The following is a 15,945-nucleotide window of genomic DNA, read 5'->3' as shown; positions in this document are numbered from 1 at the left end:
TTTTATAGTATTTTTAATAAACAAATTGGCTTGCGCTCCTTTTATTTTTAATAGTTAATAATTTAAAAATAAAATATTGTAAATTTAGGAATGCTGGAATACTTTTTGTCGTGGTATGTTAAAGAATTTTGTTTCATGCTCATATTCATTTCTCTTTATTTTAACTCACAATTGTCTTTATTAAAAAGACAAAATATTTATTTTTAAATGTTAATTTTTTTTCTTTAACTTGCTTCATGACTTGTGCAGTTGAACTTCTTTATACCAACAATGATGTGAGCAAAGCAACAATGATAGATACACTTGAATGCACCGTTAAACAATCTCTCTTGTAACTACTAGGGCCTTACACCTTAATCCATTAATGAAAAAACATGAGAATAGGACACCAACTTTAGATCATAAGTTTTAGATTTAAAATTGAACTCAACAAGCCAACAAAAGAACTAATCAAGAAAAGGTAAAAAAAAAGTCATGAATACTTGAAAAGGATGATAATGTAATGCTTAAACACACATTTACCTTACTTTGCAAACACATATCTCAAATTCTTAAGATGACCGATGAATAAGATGTATGATAAGAAGATCAAGTCAAATGTTGACTTTCCTTTTCCTTTGACCCGTAACATGCATCCTTTGACTTTGACTGATGAATTCTTATGGGACTTCATGACCAAATGAAATGGTCATGATTTGCAGATGATTTAATTGAAAAATGAAACCTATGGACAAAATTTAGGGTATGACACAACAGTCTAGAATACTTTCAATCTCCAGCATATAATTTGAACGCCCTAATCATTCCTCTAGTGTTGGACGTAACATGGGAAGGAGAAACATTTGTAGTTGCTAAAAACTCATCTTCAAACAATGTGAAGGGTATTAAAACCCCTAAATTGTGAATAACACGGAGGTGAAGGTAGAAGTAACGGGCAGGTGAGTCATCCAAAGTGACCATATCGGCCCTTTGCTTCTTAGAACACGGCTCCACAATCACATCATCTTCGTGTCCAGTATTAAAAAGTATGTTTTGTCACTGAAAAGTAGCGATCATCTCCTCACTAGAGTATAGAGACACGAAATCTTTGACGCTGTAACATTTAACATCTCTCTCCGCCGCTGGTCCCTGATAAAAACAGGAAGAGCAAGAGAACCATTATCACTGCTAGGGCTCTCAAGACTCCCAAAGGTCTAAATTCACAACGACATTACACAACCATTCCTAAACCTTAACGATCACCATAAAGAGAAAATGGAACGAAAGAATGGAATAATCATACTTGTAAATATAGTTAAGAACTCTTGTTTGGAAAAATTAAGAACGATTGCACTTTGGGCTTATGTAGCTCCTAAGAGAATGGACGAAAACTTGAGAGATGAAAATACCAAAAAAGGTTAATGAGAAAAGGCTAAAATCCTTTTATAGGAATAAGAAGTCCAATCGTAAGGGTATCAATCCCACACGGTATCACAATAGTTAATGTTTAGTGTCAAAATGTAGTTATTTTGTGTTTGTAAATAGTGGCACTTATCGATACTTTTTGTTAATACCGTTCGAATAATACCCCGTTTTGTGTATAAATACGTATACTTTGTGAATAGATGTATCTTCATATACTTTTATACTTTTTGATAGTTTTCTATTCATTTTGTAGGTATTGAGGCGTATTTGGAGCATGAGCAATAACGTGGCGAAGACACGGCTTCAAACGCGCGATTTTGAGCGGCGGAATCAATTCATTCGGCGAATAAAGCTCAAAACCAAATAATAATAAATCACCAATTTTGTTGATATGTTGTCATTGTTAGATAGAGCATGAAATAAGCTTTCCAACGCTTCGAACCGGGCGCAAATCGGAGTTACGGTTCTCAAGATATGGCCAAAACAAGATTTCAATTTTCTGTTGAGCGGGCTAAGCGGGCTTAACCGCGCTAAGCGCGGTCTGGGCGGTTTGGAAAGTCATTAAATAGGGAAAAATCACATTTTTTAGGGTTATGCTTTGGGGTATTTGTTCCCAAAGTCATCACAACCATTTTTGAGTGGAAAGATGCTAGAAAACACATTGGAGCTGTCAAATGGATGATCCGGGGTTGAATCATTCATCAATCGGAGCCGACAAACCGTGAGATTTTTGGGTTTTTCTTCTTTTCTTCTCTTTGTGGTTTCATTTGTGGGTTTTGTATATATATACTTTGATCTCATGAATATTTGTCGCCCATGGCGTTGTATAAAGTTGCTTTACAATATAAACTTGTTGTTTTTCCTGATTTTTTACATCTTGATGTTTGGGTTATGTTTGGTGGATTGTTTTGCATCTTGATGTTAGGGATTTGTGTTGTTGTAGAGATAGACCTCACAAATCTTGATTAGGAGAGATAATCATTAGCTTCTTGATTGTAGAGATAGATGAAGAGTTAATGTTCACTTTGTGTTGGTTCGTAATGCTACCGGGTTGTTTGATTGGTGGAGAGATCGTCGATCGAGCAATATTTTAATTTAACACGGTAAGCTACCGTATGTTTGATTGGTGGAGAAATCGTCAACTAAGCATACTATAGAACTCGTGGAGGTGTTTGGACACGAATGCCGACAACGGGCAACACGTGAATGGTTTAAGGAGTATAGTAGACTGAGTGCAACTGGTCGATAAGTTTAAGTTTGTGAAGAGTAGATTATATGCAATACTTGATAGTTTCTTCTATTTGAAGAATGTATTCTTTTTGTGTTGATATTTACTTTTCCATTTCATATTTAAATTCATTCAAAACCAAACTCATAACTAAGAATCCGTCGAACGGCAGTTCAGTAGCACTAATCTCTGTGGACATGATAAATTCCCGGATAAATATTTCCAAATCTTTTATTGCTTGCCGCTATACCGCTCCAACAGTTAATAAAGATTCTCCACGTCAGTGACATGCGTGAGGAATTGATATCAAATAGACTTTCCAATACTGAATCATCATTAATTGCATTTAATAACATGTATGTTTTTCACCTCAGTTGATGTTTGGCGATTTCCCCTATCTGACATTTGAGGATTTACCTTTTTGACACCAGGAGATCTATCACATGCTAGATGGAATCACCCCATGTTTAAGGGACTTGCCCTGTGCCTGAGGGACTTGCCCTAGGCATGCCTAAGGGACTCGCCTTAGGCATTCTTAAGGGACTCGTCCAAATAAGAAGATGAAAACAAGTTAAATCACTTTGTCCTTTCCAAACCCTAATGTTTGAGAAACTACGTATTGTAATATTTGTGAAGGACCACAAGGGGGCTGTAGAAGGTTCATTAATAGGAGGTGACGTAAGATGTCACCCACACCAGCTTCCTAGCCACCCATATATTAGAACAAGCGCCTATCATTTGGTTATGGCACCTCTTTCTTATATTGTTCTTCTTTCTATTAAAATATGGAGGTGACGTGTCTTCGTTCATAACGGTATGAGAGATGGAGTCAAATGGAGGTAGCCACATTTCCCGAAGAAATAGGTTAAATGACTATCCTATTTCCATGCTCTTGAGAATGATGAGTATAGAATCTATCTTTTTGGGATCTAAGACTCAGGCCCAATAAATTCATATAAATACTTCAACCCTGATGTTGAGAAGATTATTCAATTCATTACACAAAATACCACATATAGAGCTTCTTACCAGCTTACTCTAACAAGAGAACAATCCTAAAAAGCTCTGATGCCCTACATATTTTCCTTTTAAGAAGAAGAATCCCCATTGTATAAATATCCATTAACATACATTGTATACTACACTTTAAATGAATACACTCATTTTCTCTCTTTATGTCATAATCCAATACACCCTACCTCCCAACCTTATAGAAATAGCTACATAAGTGCTTGTCTTATTCAATGAACACTTAATCAAATTGCTTACCTGAATACTTTCGGTATTACTTTGCCATTCCTCAACATCAATTCTGCCAAAATAAATTAGGTCTTGGAATATTGAAAATGAATCATTTCATTGGGGGTGACAAGTGTCAATGTCAACAAAAATCACTTCTAAAATCGTCCTGAAGCTAGCTACCTATCAATTTGGACTACATGCACTTCAATCAAACTTTAGCACACTTGTTTATAATATGTTCTCCCTATTAGCCTCAACTTTATTCATCTAATTTCTCAATTGTTATCCATTGGCTCAAAAATATTCTATACATACTTTCTTTAACTTGAACAATGGAAGTTTGGTTTTTAACTAAATCACTCTTTAACTACTCCCAATTAGGAACAATCATATTTGGTAGGTTAAATTTTTATTGCGTTTCACATTTAAGTCAAAATTGATGTCACATCTCGTGCTACAAATCCATTACAAATTTCTTTGCATCCTTGATTCTCCACCATGATTACCATTTGTAGCATCCTTGAAAAAAAAAAACCAAACTCTTAAACATTTAAAAAAATAACAATTGGGACCTCGGTTATATGTTTATAGTAAGGTTGTTAAAAAACAAAACTTAAACAAACACTATTACTATAACAAGTAGCAACTATAACCTGAGAGGGTTCGCCCAACGGAAGAGAGCTCGGGTCCTAAGGGTTTGCTCCTCTCGAGGTCTCGAGTTGGATGGTGACCGTGACCGAGACCCAAAAAAAATCCCAAACCCTCAAGGGCTACGCGGGGTGAAAGCCCTCTATGTGAATTAGTCGATCTGACTGGTTGGATACCACGTATATTAAAAAAAAAAAACTGTCGATCATTATTGTACCTTACCTTTCTCGAATCAAGTTTATGTTTAATCACAATTATGGTTAATTTGAATCTTGACGAAATAATTTATTTTTTTTGGAAATCACATCTGGTTGTGTGATTCAAATCATGATCAAAATCAAACAAGCAGTTTTTTTTCCAAATTTTACAATCTTGATTCTAATCACTCTTTCATCTGATTCAAATCATAATTATAAGATCACTCGAATCAATTATTCATTTTTTCACCTGTTTTTTTAACATATCTCTAGCACTTACATAAGTCATTTTTGTCTTTTCTCTCTGAGAAACAATTAAACAATTCAATTGTGTCAATCCATATTTTTCTCAAATGTAACATGTGTTGTTAATGTCATTTTCTCTCCTCATCTCAATTTACGCACTCTCTCTCTACTATTCTTTCATTTTCATCTTTTTCTCCATTAATTCACCAAAATACATTGTGTATGTTCCAACACGACTACCATATCATTATTGAGAAATTGAAAAAAATACCTCATCAAACTATTATCAATCTCCTCATTTGCTCAAAGTGTCTGGGTCAACTTGTTTTGAAACATGAATAGTTTTAGAGAGAGATGTTCTCCCCTCTCTCTAAAATTAGGTTTACACTCGGTGTTTCAGCAGCGCCGTTTCCTCTCCGATTTCGGAGCTCCTCTCCTCCATCATGGAGGCTCCCTCCTCCTTAGTGGAGGTTTCTCTCCCTTTGTGGGTTTTCCATCTCTCACTCTCTCTCCTTTGAACCATCCAACAATTTTTCCGCCATCTCCGCCAACAACCACCATGTTTTCCGCCCTCTCCGCCAACAACCACTAGGTGTTCGCAGCCGCAAATCCAATTCCAGCTTCACCAACCATTGGGCCAAAATTTTTGAGCAGCACCCACGAGAAACGACCTCCACCCGAACCTCCACCACAAGAAATTTCGACATTGATGAGGAATGATGTTTGGGTATCGATTATTGTCTTTCTGTTTGTTGTCTTTCTGGTTTTATGTATGTTTCTGTGTTATATGTTGTTATGTTATTTAGGCTATTTTAAATGTGTAATCAAGATGTTTGATGAAATGCCTCTAAGAGGTTTGGATGAGGGTAATGTGTTTTTGAGTCAAAATTTTGTGGTTATTGCAAATCAGACTCTTTCTTCCGTTCAACAAACGCTTATGTCAAAGATGGTGAGTTTGTTAAAGCTAGAGAACCTGTATAATCGAACTGTGCGTGATAAAGTTAAAGAAATGATCCGTAACTTGATAGATTTAAAGATTGTGGTTCCCAAACTCTTTTATCTTTTGTGGAAGAACTTTGATGGGTTGCTTGGATCAAAAAATTGGATTGGTAATACTCCTCTGGGATTTTAATTTCTCAACATTTTTGTTGTCCAAATATGACTTAGTTATTACTAGTGTTAGTTTTAAAATATGGATGGAAAATGTCCTTACACATTGTCTTTCAATATTCCCTCTTATTCATCTACCGAATGAATGTTGATGTTTATTGTAAAAAAAATCTCCCCATTTGCTCATATTGTTGATGTCCTTACTAAAATGCCGTCAAAACCGGCTAAACAAATTGGATCTTGGAATATTGAAACCGAATCATTTCATTGGGAGGACAAGTAACAACGTCATAAATCATTCTAAAAAGGTCATGAGGCTAGCTACCTATCTATTTGGACTACACTTTAACATTTCAATCAAACTTTAACACACTTGTTTATAGTGCGTTTAACATTATTAACCTCAACTTTATTCATCTAATTTCTCATTTGTTATTGGCCAAAAAAATCTATGCATACTTTCTTCAACTTGAATATTAGAAGTTTGGTTTTTTAACTGAATAACTTTTCAACTACTTCCAATTAGGAACAATTATGTTAGGTGGTTAAATTATAGTGCGTTTCACATTTGAGTCAAAATTTTCAATGTCACATCACGAGCTACAAATACATAACAAATTTCTTTGCATCTTTGATTCTCCACCATGATTACCGTTTGTAGCATCGTTGAAAAGATAAGAAAACTAAACCAAACTTTTAATGTTTAAAATATTAACAATTGGGACCTCAATTTGACGTTTATAGTAAGGTTGTTGAAAAACAAAACTTAAACAAAGACAAGTAATATAACAAGTAGTATGCTAGTTCTAACCCTAACGAATAACATTTACATAATAATTGAGATTTATCTAAAGAATCTATTTATACTTATCTATTAGAAGTTTGACTTTATATTTTATAGAAAAAAAATTAAATTTTATATTAAATAATTATAAAATAATTATTAATGTTATTATCATTAATAATAATTTTTTTATTTCTGATATAAAATAAAAAAAAATTTATCACATATTTTCTTATGTACGTCTTAGAGAAGGTTACCTCGGTTGATAAAGAGTTACCTCACATATGGAGTCTCTAAATTCAATTTAATTAAATTTTTTATTAAAGAATAGATTTTATGTGTCGGCTTATAATCAAATCGGTAATCACGTACTTAAAAACTATAAGTATCTTCTACTTAAAAGTCACACCAAATTAGTTGTTCTATTTTATTAAAATTTAATAAATTTCTATATTTTATTTTTGTCTTTAGGAAAGCGAAATGCTACTTAGTATAGTGTTATTTAAATTAGGTATTTTGTCAAAAATTTGTCTGGTTTTCAAACTTTGCCTTATTTATTTGACCATGGAGCCAAAAATCCACAACAACCCATACAATATACAACCATGTCATTGTCTTTCAACCACCATTTCACATGTAAATGCTGCAACTTTGGTTCTTTGTGAGCATTACCCGGAACATCATTTGATTATTAATGTATTGTTGTTACTTGACAACTTAGCTAGCTCTTTAGTGCTCCAAAGAAGTGAGAAACCAATTTCTCAAATTTTGGTTACCACTTTGAGTGTATAGTTCAAACTTGTAATAATGGGAAATAGTTTAGGTGGGAAAAAGACCACAAAGGTGATGAAAATTGATGGTGAAACATTCAAACTAAAGACGCCCGTAAAAGTCGGTGAAGTGCTTAAGGATCACCCGGGTCTTGTCTTGTTAGAATCCGAGGAAGTGAAGCATTATGGAGTAAGAGCAAAGCCGATGGAGTTACACAAGGAATTGAAGGCGAAACGACTCTATTTTCTTGTGGAACTTCCAAAGGAAAGTAGGGTTACGAGAAGGGTCCGTTCAGTGATTAATATGAGTGCTAAAGACAGACTTGAGAATCTGTCTTTAGCTCGGAGGTCAGCTTCTGACCTAACGATTATAAAATCGACTAGTGATTTCGAGGTGGGAAAAGAAGAGTTGGCGAATGGCGGGGTGAGGTTGAAAATGAGACTTCCAAAGGCGGAGGTTGAGAAGTTGATGCAAAGTAGTAAAGATGAAGGTGAGGCTGCTGAGAAGATTATGAGTCTTTGTATGGCTAATGGTAGCAATGATAAGAAACAAAAGAAGGAAATGGTTTGGAAAGGAAGTACTAGTAGAGGTGCTGGTGAATTCAAAAAGGCTTATGAGGTATGATATAGCTAGAAGAAACAATGTGTTTATCTTTTTTCTTTTATCATTTTGAGAAAAGAAAACTTTTTATCAACAAAAGATGATTTTTCATTTAGTGAAAGACTAAACATGTTTTCATATTATTTTTTGGATAAGGAAGTAGTTGGAAGCATATAGTGCGCTTAAGTTAATGTTGAATAATTTGAATAACATATGAATTTGATTTTTGGTTGGAATAACCTTCAGCCAAATTTACTTATTTCATAATCAAGTTTGAACTATTAGAGTTCTTCTACTTAAAAACAAGAGGTTAAGACAAAAAAAAAAAACAGTATAAGTAAGCAAGAGACTAATATGGACTTTAGGCTAAATCTTATAGCAACAATTTCGCTTTTATTGTATAAAATTGTGTTGGTAAAATTGTGTTGGTGCCATCATTTCGTGTAAAATATATTTTACATTGTAATCTTAAAATGTAGGATTTCAAATTCGATTTCATAACAAAGTATTTTATCTAATAATACGGATATTTATCAGGTGAATCATAACTTATTTATTTATTTTATTATAACTAACTATTCTAATATAATTTATGATATTTTGATCATGAAATTTTTTTTATGATATTTTTTTTATATATCAACTATATAATTTTTTTTCTTTCTTATCAAGAATCTTACATATTTGACAAACATTTGGAGATGGGGAGAGAAAGAATATTGAGTTTATGACGCTAAAGTGATAACATAGATATATAATTGTTAAAGTAATATTCCAATTGATGTTTATCTTGATTCTTTTTTCTTTCAATAGAAAATTATACCAACCTTATGACACAATATATTGTCTATATACCCACCCATTAACTTGTGACATAATATATGTAGTGAAGCAGCATAAAATCAGAGTCATACATCATAAAGTTTATTAATTACAAGTTTGTAATAAATTATCCTTTTAAAATAAAAATGTATATGCAATGTGTTGCTCATTATATATTAAACTTTATAACCGATAAACATTAAAATAATGTTTGTACAATGGGTTAAACCTAGGGGTGGCAAAACGGGCCCGGCCCGTTGGGCATGCCCGTTTTACCCGCACTTTAGTGCGGGGCGGGCCAAGGTTTTAGGCCCTCGCCCTCTAATGTGACCGCCCCGCCCCGTTTTCAACGCGGGCTTTTGCGGGCATGTGCATTTTCATAAATTTTTATGTTTTTAGGCTTAAAAGGTGCAATGCCCGCGGGCTTTGCCCGCCCCGTCCTCACTTTTTTGCGGGGCGGGGCTAGGTTTTAGGCCCGCATCTTCAACTATGCCCGCCCCGCCCCGCCCCGTTTATTTGCGGGCTTTTGCGGGGCGGGCTAAACGGGTGCGGGCATGCCCGTTTGCCACCCCTAGTTAAACCCAATCATGGTTGCCATGTAGTGTAAATAACTAAGAAATTATTATTTTATTTTATTTTGATAAGTACTAAGACATTATTTATTTAATAACAATTGTGGTTAAAAAGTTCTTGATATAAAGGTTTATACATTAAAAAGACTAATTTATACTTTAAAAATTATCTAGTTAAAAGCAAAATATATTTGACCTATCATATGCCATTTACTTATTACTATTTTATACTTGTAAAATATAATTTGTAGTTTTAAAGTTTATATACAAAAATACAAAACAAATGAATAACCAGCAACATTGTTACACCTTTGACTCTATAATTTGATTTTTAAATATAATAATTAGTTAAAAATATTTTTAAATGATAAGATTCTTCCAAGGGTATTTTAAAATGTAATTTTGTTAAGAAATATAATTAGACTAGATTACTATTATTTATAAAATAAAGTAGGTGCGAATATATTGTATATGCTCAATCATTCATAGATTATCTATACAATTTGTAGGTATTAAATCAAATCAACATGATTATAATACTTTTCATGCACCTACTAAGTTGTTTAATTTTTGGATTGTTATCAACACTTGCAGAAAAGGGTGAGTTTTAAGCCAATTAATGAAGGAAGTTGTTCAATATCCGTGGCTTCCTAACCTTGAAGCTAAACTTGGAACTCTCACTGTTGCTGTTAGGGCTAGTTATTATCTCCCAAAATGAATGAAACTTCTAATGTTTTTTTTTTTCACGCTTAGTTTAATGTTGAATTGCATGTACTGTGGCATCAATAATAAAAACATTAGTGTTTGCAAGTTTGCACAGCTACCATCAGAACTGACGTTCGAGAACATCGTATGCATTTAACATAAAATATTGTGCCACAAAACATCATATTAAATAAAATTTTACCATACAAATACAGAGGATAGGATAAAATCTAACTTGTCTTACCTCACTCTTATTCAACTTTCTTGTTCAATTTTTACATTGAACTGTTCCAATTCTAAAAGTTTTGCTTATTATTCTACCATGTTAGCTGGTGGAACATTAGTCGGTTTCTTTCTAGCCACCATCTAGCCGATTGATGGCCAAAAACTTATTTTATCTCGAATTTACAAGCTTTCATGTTAACAAACCAGTTTCTAAAATAAGGCGATTCGAGATAATGCATGCCGCATAGTGAAGACCAGCGAGGAAGAATACAAGAAAAATATCTTAATCAAGCTCTTCCGGTGCGCCTTCCAACTTTAAGTGCCAATTCAGTGTCGATTTTGAGAGAGATGTCAAGTGCTTTTACTGAATGAGTCAAGGAACCACTGCAGAAAAGCCAAGTCAGATCAATGATATTTCGAGGAAATAGTACCGAACACGAGTTTCTTAAAACATTATAAGATGAACATCCACTTATAAACATTTCTACCGGTCATCTCACATCTAATGTGGGACTCTTGAACATTCCAAAAACAACATCTCGACAAACGATGTAATTTGTCTGTGATGCATCAGACTCAGTTTTATTTCCACAACGATTAAAATAATATAAATAATATCCAACAATATGCGTGAAAATTGAAAGAAATATTATTACTTTTTATGATACTAGATGTTATGAAGTGCAGTGGAAGAAAATGTTTACCTAGAGATGTAGGTTACTCCACTTTGTCCAATTTGATGTACCGTATCTATGGTAACGTTGCCTGAAGCCTGGCATCACAAACATGACAAAAGAAATCAATTAATAACTTTAAGAGGAATCTTGTACTAAAGTCATATTCAACCAAAATTATCCTGATAATACGATACAGGCTAAACGAAGCAAATTTGTCATGAATACCTCAGTTTCAAATCGCCCATTAACCAAACGAACAGCTTCTTTCAGCATAGATATGTCCACGTCTCCGTTAGGTAAAGGTACAACCATATTATCCAACATGATTCGAGTTAAAGAAGTCTTTGTTTGAGATGCATAACGTAATACTTCTTCCACTTCCTCGAGCGTCCTGGTCTCAACCTGGGAAAAACGCAACCTTAAATATTATAGCTGCTGCCAGAACCAGCTCTTTACATACATGGAAAGCTATACAGTGAACACCAAATCCACACACGCATTTAACTTCATACCAATCACTTCAAGATAGAAAGAACGAAAAAATGAAAGAGAGTACTACCTCAACCTCCAATTGAAGGCTATTTTTCTCTAGATACAGGTCTACGGCTTTGAGAGCATTTGTAACACCGCCAGCAGTTGATATATGATTATCTTTTATCATAACCATGTCAAACAAACCCATCCTATGATTTCGTCCTCCACCAATTAATACCTATACAAGGAAATCTACTATAGTTTATTGAATAAGTTTTATAAGACAAAATACAAATAAATAGTCATTTATAAAAGCAACGAAATGGTTCAGAGTGCATACCGCCCACTTATCCAATAAACGCAAACACGGAGCAGTTTTTCTAGTCTCCAATATATATGCAGGGGATGCTGCATTTGCCATTGCCTGTTGAAAACCAAGATATAAGAAAACAAATGATAAATACAAGATAACAAAGATAATTTCACAAATCACTAGGCCTAATGAAACGTAACGTAACACAAGAATCTTATACGCAATCTGAATTCATTACAAACATTAACTTGTTTTCATATTTCGAACCATAATTTATCCTGTGTTTTCTTTTTCAATATCCTTACAAGAACCTTTTAAAATATCATACAATGTTGTCTAGCAAAGTTCAATAAGATTACAGGGTAATCATTTAGATAATTCTAGGAGTATTAGAGAAAATTTAGCATAACAAAATACCTTGGTTAAAGTTGCAATGCCACTCATCCTCTGCATAAAGTTAAGCACTACCCTTTCCGCCACAACAATGTTATGTGCTCGTCCTACATGTGAATAACTAAAGTATGATAGAAGCCTTTCATAAAACCAATTACAAACTTAGAATGTATCCATTCGCTTTCGTATTTAAGTTTGTGCTGATTTTCAAACAAAAAAAGTTTTTGTTGAAACATTGTATAACTACAGAACTTGTCTATTCCAATGAGAAATGTGCTCTTCTTATACGAGAAAATGCATAAAGACACTCAATAAATTAAGCAGTGAATTAAGGAATTGAAATAAAATAAATGTAAAATCAAATAGTATCAACGCTAATAAAGATTAAATATTTCAACAATTTTCAAGATTATTATTATCTTACCATGAACTTTTCCAAACTGCAGTCCTTTATGGACAAAGTCTCCATCATTTTTAGACCACTCCACCTTATATTTGAAAGAACTCCTCAATTATTCATCCAAGAACTAACCACAAACATAATGATAGGGTATATCAATCATGACCACTGCTTCGTACCTTTAGAGAAGGATCGACCTCATTAAATATCATCTCTGCAAGTGCAATTCCAGCAACGACTCCATCCTCCTTCGCCAAGAAATAAGCTTCCACTTCCATGTCAAATGGAATGGTGGCCAAACATGTTACATCGCCTACAATCGAAATATTTTTATATTCAATGCCTTGCATACAATATGACTTCCAAATATCAGAGTATTATCAGTACTTATTTAGAAGAAAGTCGGGACATAAACCTAGATCCCCGGCATCTTCTGCAAGGGCCAACTTGATAATGCCCTTCAAATCATAAGTAGGGTGCAGAGGAGGCTTTACTGTGAAGGAATCGTATGAGATCGTCGGAATTGTGACTTCAGTTGCCGACATTTTAACAACGCTCCTGCAGTCTCACATAAGTTAGAACAAATTAATCTAAAACACACAATATCAATCTGGTGAAACAAGGAAATATTGTCATCTATGATCAATAAAATAGATTTACAAGCATTAATGGGTTTTGTTCCAGGCCGACCACATGCTCAAAGGAAGTCAGTCCTAGAACGTGTGTTCCAAGGCATTGAGGACTCAGGGTGCTCACAACCAGGGGACCTGCACCCGATCCTCGCCCTCAGGGGATCGTCCACTATCAAATATAATCGGACGGCCCCCGCGTGAGGCGCCGGATCCCTCGAGGACGGCTCTAGCAGCCCATACTTTATAAAATCCAGCATGCGCTATTTCAGGTATTCTCTCATTCATTTCACACACTAAAATTGCTTTCTCATTCATTCACTGACTTGGGATTTGTAGTGCTAACCTCCTGGTTCACCCCCCGATCCGCCTTGCCAGAAGTTCATTCCACCGCATAAAAACTAAAGTTCATTCAATCTCCACATATTTCTGGTTCCAGTACGTAACAGGTTTTTAGAATAGAAGCATGGTTGAACCCAAGAAAAGAGAGAAATAAACTAAGAAATGAACGAATTGTATAGTATTGATTCAAATGATAAGATGATTATTACACTTTATGCAGTGATGATGACCAACTAACAAAGTAACTTGTAAAAAAATAACTAATAACTACCTGTAACAACTAACTCTAACAGACTACGGATTTAATTGATTACTTAATTCAGAATTCCAGGATTCAATCCGAAACAGCTTGAGTAGCTGTAAGCCTGGCTTATTACCAATTAATTTATACCTTAAGCATGGAGAAAAATTAAAGAACAGATCATTCAATAATCTAAGGGGGGAATGATGATAAATGGAGTAGAAAGCAGTTAAGGATTTATACCTCAGTTTTGGTTGCCCTTGGAGTTTAAGCGAAAACCTGAAATATTAATATTTTTATAAGAAATAAATTAGTTAATAAGTGGTACTGTTATAGCTCTAGTAATTAGAAATAGAAATAAAAATAAAACAATAAAAAGAAGACGAGTGAGGAGAGAGTGAGAACCTAAGTGTAGGAGGAAACTTTGTGGTTGTGGTTAGGTTTTTGGTGGTGTGAAATGGTTGAGGTAAGAACCCTAGTTTGCATGTAAGAGCCATAACCAAACACAGATTCAATTTCAGAGTTTTCTGCTTTTCTCTTTAAATTGGTGGGTTCAGTTTAAAGTTGGAGAGGAAATGGGGTTCCTGTTCCATCATCATCACTTTTCACTTTTCAAAGACTTTTCTCTTGATTCTGATTCTAAAAATAGATATTTGTGTGATTAAGCTACTCTAACCCTTTTAGATATGTATTATCTATTATTAATATAAGGGTTAAATGATAGAGTATGAATTAAAAAGTAAACTATTTATTATCACTAAGTCGACACCGTCGGGAAAATTTCCGTCTGCGGAATATGGTTTCGGAGTTGTTATAGATACTAAATTGGTGCTTTCATTTTCGATCTCACTTCCGCTTAAAGTCATGACGATATTATTTTTTGATGGGGAAGAAGATGCCTATGGGTGGATTCTATGTTTGAAGAAATTTTTCAAGGAGCATGAAACACCCAAATTATTGAAGGTTTTAAAAGTTGTCGGAGCACTGAGAGGCTATGCTTTCACATGATGGATATGGTGGTGTCGTGTTCATCCGAAATATCAGGGTCGGTCTTTTGAATTTAGGTGCCTTGGGCGAATCAAAAGAGTGGTGTCCATATAAACTTTTTTTTAACAATAAATACATAAGGATAAAAGAAATAATTTGATAAAAAACACATTTTCATTTGACATTGTGCAAAAAGAATACAAGTATGGATCTTTAAATAAATGTTTATACTACATCAAAATATAAACCACTATAAAGACACTTCTTTTTCTTTTTCTTCTTCTTCTTCTTCTTCTTCTTCTTCTTCTTCTTTTAAGCATATGCAACACTGATAGGAATAGTTAATATTATTCTATAAGCTATGCATGCATTAGGAAAACAATTAAAAGTCTTTAAAGAACTCAATATCATATAGCTTGATTTGATTCAACTGTTAAAACTTCTCTGATAACTTTCAATTCTTCAAACAAAATTTCACCATCAAGCTCAAAAGAATCGTCATGTTTTAAACAAGTTTAAAGATGTCTACAAGATGCTTTCAAGTCCCTATCAGATAATGATCTAAGCCTTTCAATACTGAACAAGAATCCAAAAATATTTTCATATGTGCTATACTGCTTAAATCTTCTATCAAGTGAGTCAATTGTTTGATCTACAATATATAACAAATAGTGATTTTGAAAAGACTCTTCAGCGGACTCAAGATTCAATTGTGGGGGTTGAGATGGATTTTCATCATAATGTTGTTTTCTATGAATTTAACATTTTTGAATAAAAACACATTCAATCTTCAGTTCATTCCCAATCTTTTCAGCACTAGCCTTAGCATTTACAAATCCAAATTCTCTACTTTCTTTTATTAATTTTGACTTTGTAGTGCCCCTGTATGTTTGTTAGCCAGTATTTTTCAAAAAAATAAATTTTAACAAATATTT

At 33.9% G+C, this 15,945-nt stretch overlaps 2 protein-coding genes across 2 annotated transcripts; one reads left to right on the top strand and one right to left on the bottom strand.

Annotated features, from left to right (window-relative positions):
• The first annotated feature begins 7,452 nt into the window (after positions 1–7,452).
• Positions 7,453–10,434, top strand: LOC131595980 (uncharacterized protein At1g66480). Its single transcript, XM_058868520.1, has 2 exons — positions 7,453–8,248; positions 10,219–10,434. The coding sequence occupies exons 1-2, from the start codon at positions 7,667–7,669 to the stop codon at positions 10,276–10,278; spliced, it is 642 nt and encodes a 213-aa protein (XP_058724503.1). The 5' UTR covers positions 7,453–7,666; the 3' UTR covers positions 10,279–10,434.
• Positions 10,435–10,457: 23 nt separating this feature from the next.
• LOC131595979 (quinolinate phosphoribosyltransferase [decarboxylating] 1a) lies at positions 10,458–14,677 on the bottom strand. Its single transcript, XM_058868519.1, has 11 exons — positions 14,429–14,677; positions 14,267–14,302; positions 13,227–13,369; positions 12,991–13,124; positions 12,836–12,899; positions 12,436–12,518; positions 12,046–12,129; positions 11,791–11,943; positions 11,457–11,633; positions 11,259–11,326; positions 10,458–10,938 (listed from the first exon to the last, which is right to left on the bottom strand). The coding sequence occupies exons 1-11, from the start codon at positions 14,518–14,520 to the stop codon at positions 10,842–10,844; spliced, it is 1,131 nt and encodes a 376-aa protein (XP_058724502.1). The 5' UTR covers positions 14,521–14,677; the 3' UTR covers positions 10,458–10,841.
• Between the last annotated feature and the right edge of the window lie 1,268 nt (positions 14,678–15,945).

Source organism: Vicia villosa, linkage group LG4, assembly GCF_029867415.1.
Source record: "Vicia villosa cultivar HV-30 ecotype Madison, WI linkage group LG4, Vvil1.0, whole genome shotgun sequence".
Lineage (NCBI taxonomy): Eukaryota > Viridiplantae > Streptophyta > Magnoliopsida > Fabales > Fabaceae > Vicia > Vicia villosa.
This window is presented reverse-complemented; position numbering and strand designations above follow the sequence as displayed.